Source organism: Aythya fuligula, chromosome 2 (genome assembly GCF_009819795.1).
Source record: "Aythya fuligula isolate bAytFul2 chromosome 2, bAytFul2.pri, whole genome shotgun sequence".
Classification (NCBI taxonomy): Eukaryota; Metazoa; Chordata; class Aves; order Anseriformes; family Anatidae; genus Aythya; species Aythya fuligula.
Genome location: NC_045560.1, coordinates 4,027,870 through 4,045,518, shown reverse-complemented (window position 1 = coordinate 4,045,518; position 17,649 = coordinate 4,027,870). Strand labels below are relative to the sequence as shown.

Here is a 17,649-nt window from a genome sequence, read left to right as displayed (position 1 = left end):
GGATATGTTATCTATTTTTATAGCACATCTGAAAAAATAATACTCTATGCAAAAGACACATGAGGTTCTCACTGAGGATACAAATATGAAACAAGTAGTCCTCTTAGATTGCAAGTGGGATTCTTCTCACCAACTTCCCTCTGTTTACAATGCAGTAGAGCTTATTGATCTTATCTTCCCTTCATAAACCTTGTGGTTATGACTGAGATAACAAATTAAATACAGGCACAGCATGAATGTGAAACCTTTGCTAATGATAAAATATAAATATAGCCCCTTTCCTCTTATCAACTTAGGCCAACTATAGACTCTCCATGTGCATGATTTACTGCTCAGTACAAACCTGGGGCTTCTTGGAAAAATCCACTCTGGTTTGAAGATTAAGAGAGTTTAGTTCTGTGTGTGAGAACCATGCCATTGTACAAATATTTTTAGTTTACAGTTGGGGAATTTTGCTCCAGATTTCTATTCCTTTTTATAATACAAATTTGTATTTGTATTGCCTATTACAAATATGCTTGTGTTTCCAAATTCATGAAGCCATATGAAACCAATCGTGTCAACATTTTTAAAGATTCATATACTTGAACTAGTACTTCTGTGCTTGACCTTTCCCCTCCTGGAGACCCAAAAGACTTACTCAAGATAACAGCCAAAGTGTTAGTGAAGACAATCCTCTTCAGCTTTTTGTGTCTTGGTCAGTGACCAATAACCTTTTTCCACTGTGAAGTCCCAATTCTGAACACTCACAAGGAATTATATGAGTTAGTCTTTTCTTTCATAGATTGGAGGGAGTCAATCAGTTCTATCAAATTACCATAAGAAGAGGACACTCTGTGATGATACAGGCACTAGTGCATTCATGTGAGATGTATGAACCTTGCCCAATGCAGAATGGAGATGAGAGGATGGAGACACCCCTATTCTCTCATGTCTCATTAGTAAAGATCAGAATTCATGAGACAGAAGCAGTGAGCATGGCTCTCTGAATAAATATTGTTCAGCCATGAAGTAAAGCTCATCTGTTGAAGAACAACCACCACAGTGCAAGTCATTCCTACCCTGGGGCCAAACACAATGATAAAGAATGTGGAAATTTAAATCATATGAAGATGTGGATGAAAAAGTGTTGCCGGAGTCTATATGAAGCACCAAATGTTGCTCTCAAGACAAGAAAAATGGGGCGTCATTTCTTGCTCTTGAGTACCTAAAATGAAGTGTGGAACTACCTAGTGGTATCCAAGAGTTCCCTACTGAACGTATACATTGATAACCATGCTATGAAATTATGGACTCTTTTATTCTCTGATTCAAAGAAGACCTGGAAAAAAAAAATCAAAAAAAAAAATCAAAAACAGAGTTCCCTGAAAAATTCCCTATAGACAGGTTGGTAAGGTTACCTTGGAAGATAGTGTAGATTCAAATCCTCTATCTCAGATAAACAAAGTCTTTGTTAAGCAGGATAGACGACCTAACCGTGAATCTATTGAGTAAAAATAGGAGGAAAAATTGAGAGGAAAGTGGCCCTCCTACCTGCTACTCCTTTGCTTTGCACTAAGCCTTATTTGTTAAACAGTTGGTAAATATACTTGAAGATTTGAGTTTAACATTGAAGAAGGGCAGTTAGTGAATTCTGGTGGGGCTCAGGTATGTGGGAACATCCATCTATTCAGTATACTCAGGAGAATGTGCTCTGGAGATGTCCACAAGCAGGAAATAAAAACTCACCTGATCCTCAGGCCCTTTACTAGAACCTTCATCGAATCCACAGGCAACAGCGTATGGTGGGAATGGTTCTGACCAATGTGCCTCCTGTGTACAGTTTCTCTGAAGGAAGCCTTTAAGGGTGAAATATATCAGAGAATGAATTACAAGTTTTGTTTTGTTTTGTTTGTCATTGTTGTTTTTATTGTTTGACAAGAAAAAAACATTTATATTCCTACTTTGATTCATAAGTTAGATACTTGCACATGTAGTCACATTTAGCAAGATTAGCTACAGAGAGTTAATTATTTACCTATCATTTGAAACATTAATACAGACGTTCCCATTCTTTTTTTCTGCAAGTTCAATCTTCGCACAGAGGAAACCAAATTATGCAATCTATCCTGTACTTACAACATAATCTGTTAGGGACAAAATCCTCAGCCACCTGACTTAGCTTTGAAGTTAGATTTGATTTTTTGAATTTGGTCCTGCTCTGACTGGAAGATTAGACTAGAGGACCTCAAGAAGTCCTTTCTAACATCAATTATTCATGACTTCATAAGTCAGTGATTCTATAATATACTCCATTATAACCTCAGCAACCTAGTGCAATTACCTATATATTTTAGACAACAAAGGAAGTTAGACGATTCAGTACAGCATAACACTACACCAAAAATTGTCAAGTATTCACCATAAGCCAAGATGTATATGCTTATCTACATAGTTACTCTGTGTCAGGTCACATAAGATAGCTTTGTGAATCATGTAAATATGCAAGTTACTTGATCTTGAACTATTAGATTTTTTTTTTTCTAAATATCTAAGGATCAGAAGAATAGGAAAAATGTCTTGCCATGGATATTGGTGATTTCTTCAAAAAATCTCGGACAGGGAATTTTAACCATTTCCCCAAAAGCAGTTCTGGGCCAACAGCTTAGACCATCCCAATCTCTGGTGCACCCTGGAAAGAAAAAAAAAAAAAAAAAAAAAAAAAAAAGAATCATAGAACCACAGAATATCCTGAGATGGGAAGGACCCACCAGGATCATCTAGTCCAATTTCTGTCTCCACACAGCCAAACTGGTGCCTTGACTAAATCCCTGGGCAGCCTTTTCCAGTGCCCAACCACCCTCTTGGTGAAGAACCTTTTCCCAATACCCACCCTGACCCTCCACTATCCCAGCTCCATGTCGTTTCCTCAGGTCCTGTGGCTGTCCGCAGAGAGCAGAGCTCAGCGCCTGCCCCTCCAGTCCCCTTGTGAGGGAGCTGCAGGCTGCCATGAGGCTTCCCCTCAGCCTGCTCTGCTCTAGACTGAACAAACCAAGGGACTTCAGCCACTCCTCTTAATGTTTTCCCCTCTAGATCCTTCACCACCTTCGTGGTCTTCCTTTGTATGTTCTCTTTTCTGTCCTTCTTATGTTGAGGTGTCCTAAATTGCACACAGCAGTTGAGGTGAGGCTGCACCAGAGCAGAGTGGGACAATCATTTCCTTTAACTGGCTAGCAATGCTTGATGCACCCTAGGATACAGTTGGCCCTTTTGGCTGCCAGAACAGATTGTTGACTCATATTCAACTTGTCTTCAACCAGAACCCCCAGATCCTATTCTGTAGGGCTGTACTCCATCCTTTTGACCCCCCAGTTTGTACATACATCTAGGGCTGCCCTTTTTCCCAGGGGCAGAATCTGACACTTGTTCTTGTTAAAATTCATATTGTTTGTGATTGCCCAGCCCTCTAATTTGTCTAGGTCTCTCTTCCAGGCCTCACTACCCTTGAGAGAGTCAACAGCTCCTCCCTGTTTAGTGTCATCTTCAAACTTACTTAATAAACCTTCAAGTCCTGTATCATCAGGCCACTGGCCTGATGTGATCCCATTTACTATAACTCTTTGAGTCCAACTCTAAAGAAATCTAAATAAAGGAATACACACAGAACATCACACAGCTGATCTTCCATAATGAGATTGTCTATGGCTTTCCCACTAATTCATGTACATGAAGAAGAGTCACAACAGACCATGAAGCTCTACAAATGAAGAACTGTGTTGCTTTCTTCTACTCCTTGAGTGTATCATCCCTCACATACACACTTCTACTTTATCTTTTGAGAGAAAATACATTAAATTCAAGCAGACACACTCTGAAAGTCAAATCAGCTGCAGCTCTTTTTATTGTCAAAAGTCAACAAAATGAATATATGGAATAATTATAAGCTCTTGAGATTTTTTTTATTAATGCTTTCAGTCAGATGAAAATCATCCAACTTAAAAACTCAGCTTCCTGACTTCATGCTTAAAGTCTATCAGTTTCATTTGACTTAAATAAAAAATATATATATATATATGGATATATATATATATATAGGGGTTGAAATCCTTGTCTTAGTCAATTAACAAAATTTGGCAGTGACTTCAGGGATTAGATTCATCCTGAAGCAGAAGAAATTCTCCCAGCATCTTCTGAAATAATCATAATTGGGAACGGATCTGGCTGGTTGGCAGTTATGAGGTTCCTTAAACCAGAGGTTGTTTGCTGAAGATACAGGGCAGTTAATTAACTATGCATCCAATAAAAAGTGTTTTCAGAAGTTATAGTCAATCACACCTTTGTCACTGATGCATCACATTGACACTCAAGCTGCAGTCATGCTGTGTCAGTTGTCAGGCAGGTGTGGGTGAAGCACAGAAAAATTATCAGCATGTAAAGGTGCCTGAACCAATAAAAAAGCACCATGCTGTAACAGAAACTAATCTCTAGGTAGTCATAAGGCAGATATAAAACAGTGCATGAGTTTCATTTGGGAGGTGTTATTTTCCTTCACCGATTCTTTTCTGTTTCCTCTGTGACTGATGACAAGGCAAATCTAAAATTGTCAAGAGCTGAAATGTGGAAGCAATATTACTTGCCTGTAGCCAAGCAAAGTTACTCTCTGGCTTCTGAAAGAATAGTCCTAAGAATCTTCCACAGGATTATCCTCACATCACCTTCAGAAGGATGAAATTCCTGGTATCCCCAATTTGCCAGATGGGAAAATAGACTGATTCATTATCTCTAATTTTAATTGTCTGAAATATGTTAGCTAAACTTAGCTATGTTCCCCCTGTAATCAGCAGAAAGAGACAGGGACTTCTAGTGATTCATTCCATATATCGGTGTCTCCTTTTTGAGGACAGGATGAATCACTCAGTGCATGTACCTAGGTCTCTCTGATGATTATAGACTAAACTAGGCTGCTAATTTTCAAATGAATAGTTAAGTAATGGGAGGTCCACATAGACTTGGAACCCCACACATTTTAAGAGACTTAAAGAGTTCCTCTAAGAAGCACTAAAAGACTTCTAAGGAACTGAGTCTAAAAATTTAACCTGTTTGAAAATGTGGGGATAAATAACAGAATTAGGTGAACTTATCTGGGAGGGGGACCTGGATGTTTTATCTTCCAGAGTGGGTGGACTTCATTTCCAATAACTTCTATAGTTGATTGAGAAAGCACTGAGTGCAAAGTCAGCAAGAACATTTCACATGCTGAGGTTTTCAAGACACTAACAAATGGCTAAATCATCTGAGACTCCATAAAGACAAGTGCAGTAGGAATCCTATGAAGTAATGTTGATATCATAGACATTTAAGTCTGCTTCAGACACCCAAAACTCTTTAATTTGTTGTTGTTGTTGTTGCTGTGTTTTATTTTGTTTTGTTTTGTTTTCAAAGGAGAAAAATAAGCATTTTTTGAGCTTGATTCAATTGACCTATTTTACACATGAACTTCAAGAAGTGAGGAATTGCACCCTTGACTCCACTAAGGACACTCATTAGACACCACTCCATATAGTGAGGATAATGACTAATGACTTTAGATTAAAACTCTGCAACACAAAATAATTCTGCCTCTGATTCTCTGAGAGTGCTGGGAAGCAACTGTACAAATTGTGGTCTTTAATTTTGTCTCATATGCAATTCCTGAAAACTGAAAAACATCCAGAGACTCTTATCAATCTGAGACAAGTTTTAGAACACCCTAGATAACATAACCTAGGGTTTTTAAAAAACCCTAGATGAATTGTTTTTCCAGATCTAATGTTTCATTTTTGAATATACTGAGAAAGGCTGCAAATACCAGAACAGATTTTCATTAAACTCTTTCCCCCTGTATAGAACAAAAGGTGGAAAGGGGATCATTGAGAAAATCACAGTTGACAAGGTTCAAGATTTTTAAATAGTTTAACAGAAGTTTCAGGATTTTATTTATTTATTTATTTGCATGGCCTTTGCTACAAAGAGGATTCCAAAATCACATAATCGTTTTCCTGGTAAAGAGAAAAATATCTGGAATGTCATACTGTACTTTTCAAAGACAAAATGCTTGTAATAAATCATGATGGACAAAGCTTGATTGTTGCCAGAATTTTTGCGGAGTGTTAGTGGGTGTTCCAAGTGTAAAATGTATCCAGGAGGTATTTTGGAGTTGATTAAAGAAGGTGGAGGGGTGAGGAAAAAATAACACTGAAATAGAACAGACAAGAACAATGCCAGATACCAGAGTGACTGGACAGGCGTCAGAAAAATACATAAAATAAAGGACATATCCTGAGATTTAGTCTATAAACTTCTGTAGGCTTCTAAAGGCAGGTTTCCAGGTGGTTGTAATACTTCCATTCATACCAAGTGCATGAAGCACCTTTGTCTCATAATTCATCTCTAGAAAATGTCCATCTGATAATTTATGATAACTGAAAGGCAATTTCAATCTTTTTTTAACTAAAGTTGACCATAAAAAATGGGATTGAGTTTTTGAAAGAGTTTGGACATTTGATATTTTAATTTGAACCAATTAAAAGCAGGCCTCTAGAATGCTGGAACCACAGTAAAGAGATTCCCTTCTACAGCATTTTAAAAATATGTTACAGAAATGCTGAAATGTTCATTTTAACTTACAAAATTTATATTTGGACATATAATAGATTTCAAAACACTATTACAATAAGCAATTTAAAGCAAACAAACAGAAAAACTCCAAATATGTAGAAATGATATATTTTGAAGAAGTTAGGATTATTTTTTTTCTTCTCATTTCTTCTGGAAAATAACTTTTTCACCAAATTGGAATGATTTTCAACATAATAAAATTTCTGCATTTTTTTTTTCCTGTATTCTGTGGAAGCTTCTTTGGTGTTTTGGATATAAGTACATATAAAATACTTTAATGACTTAAAAAATATATTCAAATATGATTTTCTTGCCTGAACTAGACATTTAAAGTTTTCAGAGTCTGAACTAATCATCTTAGCCTCATTCCATAGTTAGTAAAGAGAAATGTGATTTCAGAGAATGATTCATCTCATCCTAAAGTAAGCATCTAAGGCAAAGGCAATGAAAATTTTTCTAAGGACACCCACCTTTCTCCATTTACTTTAAGGGAATCTAAGAAGACACATCCTGACTTAGACATTGAGCATTTACAGACATCTAAAATCAGATGAGGTAAAGCTGCATCCAATAGAAGGAGAAGCACTTCAAGCCCAATAAAATAGGGTTGTGGAATCAAATTTTGATTCAGTAACTGGTATCTTCACATCACACACCTGAAGTGATACAAGAGATACTAATATCAGAACTTGTCAATCAAGACCGTTACCTTTAAAATCTGATGAAACAGATTCATTCTTTTCTAGGCAGAGTGCCTCCTCTTTCATGACTTGCTGGAATATCTTGCATTCTGGATGGATTCCCGCGACCTCAGTGAGACAAAGAAAACATAACCAAGAAGTTCTGTGATTACCAAAGTGAACAGAGCCTTTTTTTTTTTTTTTTTTTTCAAATAGGAAATGTAAATAGCAGAAAGATAGACAAAGGGAAAAGGAGGCTGTGATCTTGTACATGTATCAATTTATATACATGTGTGCATATGCATATACATTTGGTTTTGTTTTTTTTTGTTGTTGTTGTTTGTTTTTTTTTTTTTTTCTGTCTATCATATGAGTAGAGCTCATGTAGCACCTTTTTTCTAAGATGGATTATTTTATTTTTTTTACCAACTCCTTTTTATGCCTATAATTTTCACAAAACTTAAGTGGATTTTGCAGTCTTTGGAATTTCACAATCTTTGGATTTCCACCTCTTTGTCAAATGACCAATACCGGATAATAAGATCATGGGCTATTGGAATCAGGGTTCCCCAAACATACATACCTTCTGACCATATGCATATTTCTTCTCCATAAATCAAAAATAAGTAATTTTCTTTAAACATAAATAGATAATTTCTTAGTTAATTATTTTGATTGTTCAGAACAATGTCTTCGAAAAAGATTCCTAATAACTCTTGGGAGTTATTTTTGAGTTATTGGGAGTTTTGAGTCTTGGGATATATTATTGGAGGAGTTAGCTCAAAACATGGCAGTGTCTTTTTTATTCTTCAGGAGCAGGTACCCACTTTTCTTTGATGTTGAGACTGGCAGAATTGGTTCCCCATTTTCTCCAAGACTTTGGGATGACAGTGCTATACAAATCACTCTACTGACAGACATGGCCTAAGCTCTTACCTTCTGAATGCAGTTGGTATAATTAAAAAGGAAGAAAAGAAAGAAGCCATAGGAAGGAGCAGAAGATGTCTGTCCATTCAGACTTAAATAAACAATATTAAAGTCCAAGAATTTAGAGAAATTAAGAAAATTGTAGCCATGATCAAAGTTCATTCTAAGTGATTACATAACTTTATCACTTTACTTTCTGAGGATGAAGAGTTGGTACGCAGAGACATTGTTTCCATTTCACCAAAGGAAGAATTTAAAAAAAAATATATGCATGATTCACTTTTGGATCTTATAGAATTATTTTTATTTCTCAGATGAAGATAACTACATTTAACCAGTTAAATGGACTTCTAAACATCAACAGCATTGTTTACTAGGGTCTAGATACAGCTTCTTAAATACAAATAATTAATGTCATTGAGGTATTGTCATGTATTTTACTTGACCTCCATCTCACACTCTGGAAAGTTTCAGGATCCTTCAGTCATATTTGTTGCCATTGTGAAGATATTCTTAACAGCCTCAACATTCTGAAAATGATAGCAGGTGCTTCTTTAGGGACAATTAAATTCTGAGAAATTATCTACAATGTCAGTGTCTACATGAGACCTTGTTATCTGAGTTTCTTTTGCAGTCAATAGAAATTTAAAGGATGTTTCACTCACCCTGGGATGGTTAATGACATTTGTGTTCATATAGGGTATCCCAGACCTCTTGTGTAGGTTTGATATTAATTTTGCCAGCCCCATGACAAAGTTTCAAACTCTATGGGTTGTTTTAAATAGTTCCACACACACATATTTAAGCAACAGAATTAACCCCCTCAGTCATTAGAGCTAAGAGAGTCTAGAAAGTAACTAAACTATGTTCAGACCACTGAATAGAGCACCAAAGCCTCCTCTGGCTATAGTGGGATTTTCAAGACATGGAGTCTTACATGGAAGAGAGCAGAGGGTTTGCTCCTTTGCAAGATATACTATTCAAAGCAAAGCCAGAGGCTCTGGGGATAGTGATTTTAATTGTGGTGATGGATTGAAGGCTTTCTGAGATATTTCTGAGGGAGACTGTAGGCCATTCTAAACCTCTAATGACTTTGAAAACACAGTGCAGATGAAAACATCACTGCTATATTGCCTTTTCAGTCACTGGAAGTTGATTTATTGGCCTTCAGAATGTTTAGTGAGCAGTGCAGCCAGGACTTCTTTTAGCATCAACTGAAAGTGACTGGAAGTTTTGTAGACTATTACATTTTTATAATAATATCTGCCAGGGGGTGTGGGGTGGGGGACAAAAAACAAAAAACAAACAAACAAACAAAAAAAGCCTTTACCTTCAAAAACTTCAAAATTTTTACCTGTATTTGCATTTTAAAGTAGCATGGACAAAATGCATTTAATTATGAAGCCCTAGACATGGTTCATACATCCTAATATTAGAACAGAAAGAGGATTAAGGACACTGCATGAAAAGAAAATTAAGACATGGATTTTTTTTCATGCATTTTATCTCTCCAGTGGGCAATTTTAAATACAGTTTATAAACCAGCATGAAGGATTCTTAAAATATCTCGTGCTGTTCATCTGTAGTAACTCTACTCTGAAATGTAATTTTTGAGGCTTTAGTGTGAGCCACATTTATTGCTTATCTTTTAAAATTTTGGTTTTGGTTTTCCTACACAACAAGCAAATAATTTGAGTAGTAGTAGCAAAATGATTGTTAACAAAAAGTCCCTCGTTATTTCTACTTATAAGGCTGGATTCAGCTGGACAGGAACCAAGTCTTTTTTTGTTTGTTTTGTTTTCTAGAATTCCTGGACTCTGTTGATGTTGATGAGAAACTTTGTATATGGAATATTCTTAGGCTTGGTGTTTAAAAGTCACAACAACTCAACATGATTTATACAATTACCATTTATTTTGAGTTCTTTGGCAAAATGCTTGAAAGCACTGACCAGTCAGAGCCCAAAATGAATTCAAAACCATTAAAATAGATTTGAAATGCCTTTGAGGAAAAGCATTTGGGATACATGGGTTAACTTAAGGTTCCTCTTCATGCCAGAGGTGCCAGGAATGAATAGCAGACACATAATTCATAATGAAAGGTTTCAAAAGAGGAAGTGATATCTTTTTCCAAAGGCCAACTTAAGCAATGCATGCAGCAGTTGCAGGTGTAACACATATGAGGGACTAAGCAACTGTACCCTGCTAGATGCATTGTCAAAGAGGCAGTATGTGTGCCTTTTCCCTCCTTTGATAAATCCACACCTGTTGAACCAGATTATCAGTCACTATAACCCAGAACTGCACTGAAACCAGTAGAGGGCAATTCATTTGCATTGGCTGGGAAGCCCATACTCTACCCACAGGGAAGGTGTGCGTTGATTTTCCACAAGATAGAAGAACTGCCATAACAGATCAGATCCCTTGTCCATGTAGTCCAGCCCTCTGCCTCCAACAGCAACGATTAATCATCAGAAAACATGATTTTAGGATTTTCTCTATAACAACTGTTGCTGATACTCACCAATAATGAGACTGTACACAATGCCACTACTGTTGATAGCTTAGCAGTTAATAAGTATATATAAATTTGATTTGATTTTGGGGTACTGGATTTGGTGTGCCAGTGACTGTAGCCATTAGAAACCAGAACTTTTGTTATAGGCCAGAGAATAGATTAAATATTTCTGACAGTTAGAAAATCAAGATCAAGTGTAATTACAGAGGCAACCTACAGCCTACACTGTAAGAATCAAAAATGAGGCTGGTTTTGTTAACAGACAATATTGTAGCTTATTGGAAGTAATCCCACAGTAAAACAAATAAATAAATAAGGAAAAAATGACACATATACAAGAAATTTAGAACAGTGATGATGCTTCAATTTGTTGGTTTTCCTCTGGCTTTAAGAAAAAGACAACCATTAAGCCATTTTACAGTTAAAGGAAAGCCTTCTGGGCAGAACATTATTTGTGATTCGTTGGCTAAGGTTTACTTATTTTTCTTATTTACTTATTTGCTTATTTTTTCTTATTATTCTCACAGTGCCTTGAGAGAAAAGTGCCTGTTGTTGCTCTAACTTGCTTCACCAGGTCGGGGACACAGTATGGCAATGTGGGAGGCATCTGATGTAATCACTGAGCTCCTGTAGGAAAAGAGCAGCTCTAGTTCACCTTAGAAAGGGGTAATTTAGGAACCAAAGTAAGGGTGCCCAATCTGACACAGTCTTCACTGCTGTGGTCATAATTCAGAGGCTAATTCAAAATGCTGCTTCTTGGATCAACATTTACTACTGGCAAGGCAGTAACATGGCATTGACCTTACTGAAAATCACATTATAGGGTGCCTTCACCCTGAGAATTAAACAGAAACCTTAGGTGTTTCATGCAGTATTGTGGACAGCACTCAAGGAATGAGGCTTTGCATTGCTGAGCTACACTGAAACCTTTTTGCAGTCTCAAACTTTAGTGACCAACCAAAATTCACAGTGGTGTCTTAAATCTAAGTCTTAACAACTGAAACAATATTGCCTGGAAAAAAGCAATCATAAGTGAACATTAAAAAATTGTATATGACAGAAGCGGGCATGCTAAAACCCTGAGACAGTTTATAGAGCCAGATGTTAGATTTGTACTTACTTTTGAACTTAATTTTCTTAACATCCATAAGGATACTGCATTGAAACCTTGAGCCATACACTTACTGATAGTAAGAAGCATAACCTTGTTTTGTATTTCCTCTGTATTTTCGTTTGTTTGCCCAAACAGAAAATTCAAGCTAATGACACTTCAGGCTTTAATTTTCTTGTGGTGGACAAGGCCAGATTTAGCAAGCTCAGGGAAGTAAGTATTTTTAGCAACATCCTAATGCCATACTTAGTGCAGATTAGTTAAAAGCAATTGTTTGTGAGAGCCTGTAAAGGGATGGTGCCCTCAGACTGTTGTGATAGAAAAACTGTAATTTAGACATCACATAAAGGACAGATCTTCACTCATTAAAAAGTCTATTAGCACACTTGGGAAAAAGAAGGGACGTTTTCTATGCTCTCTGAAAACAAGGGAAGTGCTTCAGAGTTGGACATCTAATATACTTTTGAAAAAGAAATTCAGTGGGATCAAAAAAACAGGAATGAATTGGTAACTCTTAGTCGTTTTGAAAAGTAATAAAAATGGAAGAAGTAGCTGAATGAAGAATTGGAAAGATAGGAACATTTCAAGAACTTGAAGTGTATTTCCAGTGATCTGGTTAAGTTTCCAATGCAGTGGAAGCCTAAACCCACACTAACAAGTTCTGCATCTAGTGCATAAATCATTTACTAAGAATATTCATAATATTCATAACTTTTTTTTTTTTTCCCTCTGTCTCCACAGTTTGAATTCATCTCTCAGATCTCATCTCCTCTGAAGTCATCTCTGTACTCCCTGCTCTCCATGTATGGGCTTTTCCTGTTCAGCTTTTTCTGTTACGACTTTGATGCCCAAATAGTTTCTTCTCCATATTCAAACAAGAGTTGTCTGCCACTCATGTCATATAGACTCTCATCTGGGAGGATTAAAACTCACTTGCTATTTTGAAATACAGAAGAGCACAGCAAAGACATGTGAAAATCATGCATTCCCTGACCTTTTTTAACTGTGCAGTGGTGTGTTCATTCATTTCTCTAAGCTGGCTGGTTTTACCAAAGACACAGTCCAAAGAAGAAAATGCTCTGAAGCACATGCTTTTTTTTTTTTTTTTTTTAAATTGAAATGTTGATGAACACATCAAAGTGATGTGTTCAACATGAAAATGTTGAACATTTTTTATGTTCTACATAAAAAAATCTGAATACATGTCTGTTCACTGAAGAAGTCCAACAAATCCCCAGCCATTTTCATGAACTTTATCTGTTGAATATATCTTATGAAAATCTTCCATAACACTTGTCCTTGTCCACCTGTTTCACTTCTTTCTCAAAAATCCAAATACTAATTAGAAAGTTTTAAAATTAGGAACCATAAGTCATCCAAGTCAGGGACAATTTTCCCATTTGAAAGGAACTAAGACAAACCTTGAGCTTCATAAGCTCCTGTCATGTTTAAGCCATGTCAGTTTAACTACATTCACAATCACTGAAGTAAGGACATTCCTATTCATTGTGACCTATAAGCAATTAGACAGTATTATAATACAATATAGGCAGTATTCTATTCTGTCAGAAAACTGGAAGAAACTATTAAAAAATAGCCAAAATTTCTTACACAGCAAAAAAAGCCCAATGCTTAAATGTGCTTGGAAAAAACAGTGAGTATCCACTTTTTTTTTTTTTTTTTTTTTTTTTTTTTTACTGCCGTATCCAAGCCATGTTTACCACTCCTGATTCTGACTGACTGTAAAGCATGAGGTCACCAAAGCAGTGTCATGACTCCATCGTATTTAGTTATCATAAAATATCCTGCCCTTAACTTGAAAGTTCTGACAGTCTTGATCCCCAAAGCTTTTAACCCCAAAGCTAAAGGCCTATTTCTAATCTTTTTCTTCAGCCAGTTTAAATAGATTATTCCAGGAGTCTTTTTGGCTGAAAATGACTACCTAGAGGACATTTTCAGTGTTTGTTTCCTCTTTCTAACTCTATTACCTATGGAACAAGAAAAGCTGAGATACTGATTGCCTTACAGTCATTTAGAGGAATATCTTTTCAAGATTGTTTTTAAGAAATTGGAGTAATGTTTGAATGCTCCTCTGTGTATTGGATTGTATTTATCTGACTGTATTTAACCACATAGCTTTATACAGAGCAGTACTAGCTGCACATACATATCTGTGTATATCAGTGTATGTATTTACTCATAGATAACTCTCTATGTGACAATTCAGACATACAAATTTATTTTGTTTACAAACCCAATGTAATTAATATTATCTTGAAGAAAATTAAAATGAATGCATTAGCTCTATGAACTTGTTAGAGCATTTAATTTCTCAACTAATAATGCCACTAATATTTACAGAATAAAAGCACCCTAACAGCCAAGGATACTTCTTTTTGCTATCTCAAGTGCCCATGTAAAGGTGAAATTTCTCCCTTTCCATATGTGTAGAATATTTGCCTAAGGCTGGGGTTCATGTCACCAAGTTCCAGAAAAATGAAACAAATGTCAGAGACCATCAGCAAGCTCACTCAACCAAAGCCATAGCCATTGTTCTTGGAGTGTTCCTACCCTTTCCTAGTAGTATTAAAGGAGTCTAAACTAGTAACTTTATACAAGATTCCTAATTTTAGACAGATAATTTTAGATGATTAATCTAAACTCCTCCATCAAGCCTCCCTTAATAATCAATGAAGGCAGACAGGCAGTTCCAGGGGAGGATTCCTCCCACCTCTCTCAGACACCCATTTGAGGACACAGTGACTCATTATACAGGAGCCTGTCTCCCTCCATTAACTCACTCCAGGAGAACAAAATGCCTGAGCAGACGGATCCTTCCACACCTCCACTTGCCTGTGGAGGGGAACCTAAGGTATGCAGACACTGAATCCCTAGAAGAAGCACATATATCCCTTAAATGAAGATTGAGTAGTGGCTGTATCAGGAATTTAAGCCAGCCCAAATCTCTTTTACTGGGAACTCAGCACCTTGCTATAGACTTGAATCCATGTGCCTGCTTGCTATGGATGTAGATCCATATGATAATCCATCTATGCTCCATCTCACCTCCATTCTTCAAACAAGGCGGAAGCCCTTCTCCAGAAACGTGAAAAGCTTTTAAGTGTTTGGAGATGAAAGCACTTTAGTTCAGCAGGAAGGATGACAAATACAGAGTCTTTTCAGCTCCCCATCCTCTGTTTCCTGAGACTGAGCTCTTTAAGACAGGAAAAGTCCTTTTTATGCATTTCAGCACCCACTGCTCTCAGTTGCTTGTCACTTACAAGCAAATGGTAATTTTTAATGCCAAGGACTCTATTCTCCAATGCAGAAAGTACATCCTGCATCATACAGCTCTCCGGGGAGCTGACAGGAGGTAGAAGTACCTAGTTTCATAGAGGAAGTTTTCAGGATTATTTCAGGATTATCTTTCTGGTTTATTTTCATATCTGAATGAAGAAATATTTGGAGAATCTGCACTGGATTTTTTTTTTTTCTCTGATATGACCCTTTGACATGTGAAAATACCATTTACACAAAACATCCAGTGGGTCTCTGGCTTTTCCTGGCTGTCTGACTTAGAGTCCAAACCTTCCCAGCAGACCAAGTCTGAGACATGAAAAACACTGAGATTTAGATCACAGACACTTACCAGAAATGCAGTTGGTGTTCATATGTAAGCAATAGTTTGATGCCAAAAGCTACTTGGAGCATGCAGTTTTCAAACAGGAATTCCTCTGCTCTCATCCCATCTGATAAGAAATTTATTATGGGCACAGACTGCTGCACTATGCTAAAATGTTAAAATGTGTGGCAGCCCACAGATGTGCATGATACATCATTCCAGGTTAGCTCCACTCTGCAGACATCTGCAAGAATAAGCTATGCATCTGATATGTGTAAAAGGGCTAGTCCAAATGCCAAAGTCACTCTACCTGTAGAAGTGTAACACTGCAGGCTGACTAGTTTGCCCTGAATAAAAACTGTATGTAACAAGATTTGTGTAGCAAGATTCTATATCTTAACACATGTAAATAAAGCTGTTTAGACACAATGAAAATCCAGTGTTCCAAAAGATTCACATCTGGTGCTGGTGTGAGAATTTGCCTCCTGTTTTTCACCTTATTAAAGAGAAGGGTCAAGTCCGGTCTGTAACCCTTTAGACTGCTGTTATTATCAATGGGAGAGAATAGGCTTTATAGGAATATTTGCCCCATCTATCTTTCTCAGGACAAGAGGAAATCCTTCCAGGGAAGGCGACTGTCTCCACATTGAGTACAGAGGGAGTCTGAATCCTAGTCTACACTAAACATTCAACTGTGAAATGGCTAAAGTTAGAATTAATGAGTCCCCAGGAATCACACCCAGGAAGGTTCCCAAACAATTCTTTGAGGCTAAAGATGTAGGAGAAAGAGGAGATATGGATGTACTTACACCTACACCTGCTTTTGCTAATCAGTGCAGGCAAAACCAGCAGTTGGCATTGGGCACAGGAGAGATATACATGTTTGAATTGCATCTCTGTGCCTATACATCTTCCCTGATGTTTAACATTACAGTCTCACCTGCTGCCTCCAGTGCACAGCAGACACAAGATGGTTCAGGCTCCTGCTTGGTGACATTATAAGCAGCTGCCTTCAGCACTAAAAACATCAGTGCCCTCTCAGAGAAGTAAATGTCCCAAATCCATCAGGAGGAAGTATTCCTTTCTAGTTAGCCTCTCTCTTCAGCAAAGTTACCTTCCTCAGGACAAGACAAGAAGCAAGCTATCCCCTCCTGTCCCTCTAAAGATATGCTACAGCTACTCTGATCTAGGGATGCTTTTCTGTCCTCTGGAAACTGCAGTTCTAATGAATGGAAACTGAAAGAGATTTATTAATAGCATCATAGGGTTGGAAAAATTAAAGAAAAGAGCTGGGTTAAATCTGTAACTCTGGAATACGTTTTCTATTTTTATTTCCTTCCCCCCGCCCTCTTTTTATTTTTTTTTCTTTTCATTTTTTCCCTTCCTTCAGCCTGCTCCCTCTTCTGACAAAAGTTACCCTGCCTCTGTGGACGACCCTCCCCGGGACCCTGCAGGGCAGTGGCAGAGCCATCCAGCTGTGGCCAGCTGTGTGGGCAGCCTGATGTGCGGTTTCCCCGGACCATCCCCGGCACCCAGAGCAAGGCAGAGGTGCCCAGGGGACCCCTTCCCGCCGGACACTCACCAGGGGGAGCAGCAGCCAGCACAAACTTCGCATCCTCTGCAGCATCCTCCGGGTCCTCCCCGCTCCCTCTGCCTCCTGTGAGGCTACCAAAAGCCGATGCTCAGCCCGCCCCCACCTGCCCAAGACCCGCCCCGGAGCTCCTTGCACCTCCTTTCCCCGATCCCCGGGTCCCTCCTGGGGATCCCGACAATTGCAACTTTTCCTCCCGCACCTTCCTGCCCTGCAGGGCCAGGCTTGAGATTCCCCTGGGATTTTGGACCCACCTCCGTGAACCTGGCATGCAAAACTGTAGGGGGCTGGAACACCAGCTGGTCTTTGAGGGTGTATTTGGAGGCAGATGCTCCCCGTTCGAGAAGAGATGCTGAATTCACCTCTTCTTCTGTTTGTCATCAGCCTGTGCTTGCAGCCGGTGGCAACAGGTTTTTCAAAGGAGCAGCGTTTCCAGTGGGTCTGCCAGGGTGGCATTTCCTGGGTCCTCTGCAAGAGGGAGTTTAGTCTCCCTTCTCTCAGGTGGGAATTTCAAGCAGTGACAAGGGATTTCATTTGCAAGGGGATTTCCTTTGCAAGGTCTTTC

At 38.0% G+C, this 17,649-nt stretch overlaps 1 protein-coding gene across 1 annotated transcript in view; it reads right to left on the bottom strand.

The window, feature by feature from the left end:
* LOC116486307 (vasoactive intestinal polypeptide receptor 1-like) overlaps positions 1-17,125 on the bottom strand; it is a 29,887-nt gene extending 12,762 nt beyond the window's left edge. The window contains exons 1-4 of the mRNA XM_032182427.1: positions 17,076-17,125; positions 7,346-7,445; positions 2,564-2,671; positions 1,729-1,838 (exon numbers count right to left, since the gene is read on the bottom strand). Coding sequence (XP_032038318.1) covers positions 1,729-1,838; positions 2,564-2,671; positions 7,346-7,445; positions 17,076-17,120 — 363 coding nt within the window. The 5' untranslated portion in view covers positions 17,121-17,125. The remainder of the gene's footprint in view (positions 1-1,728; positions 1,839-2,563; positions 2,672-7,345; positions 7,446-17,075) is intronic.
* Between the last annotated feature and the right edge of the window lie 524 nt (positions 17,126-17,649).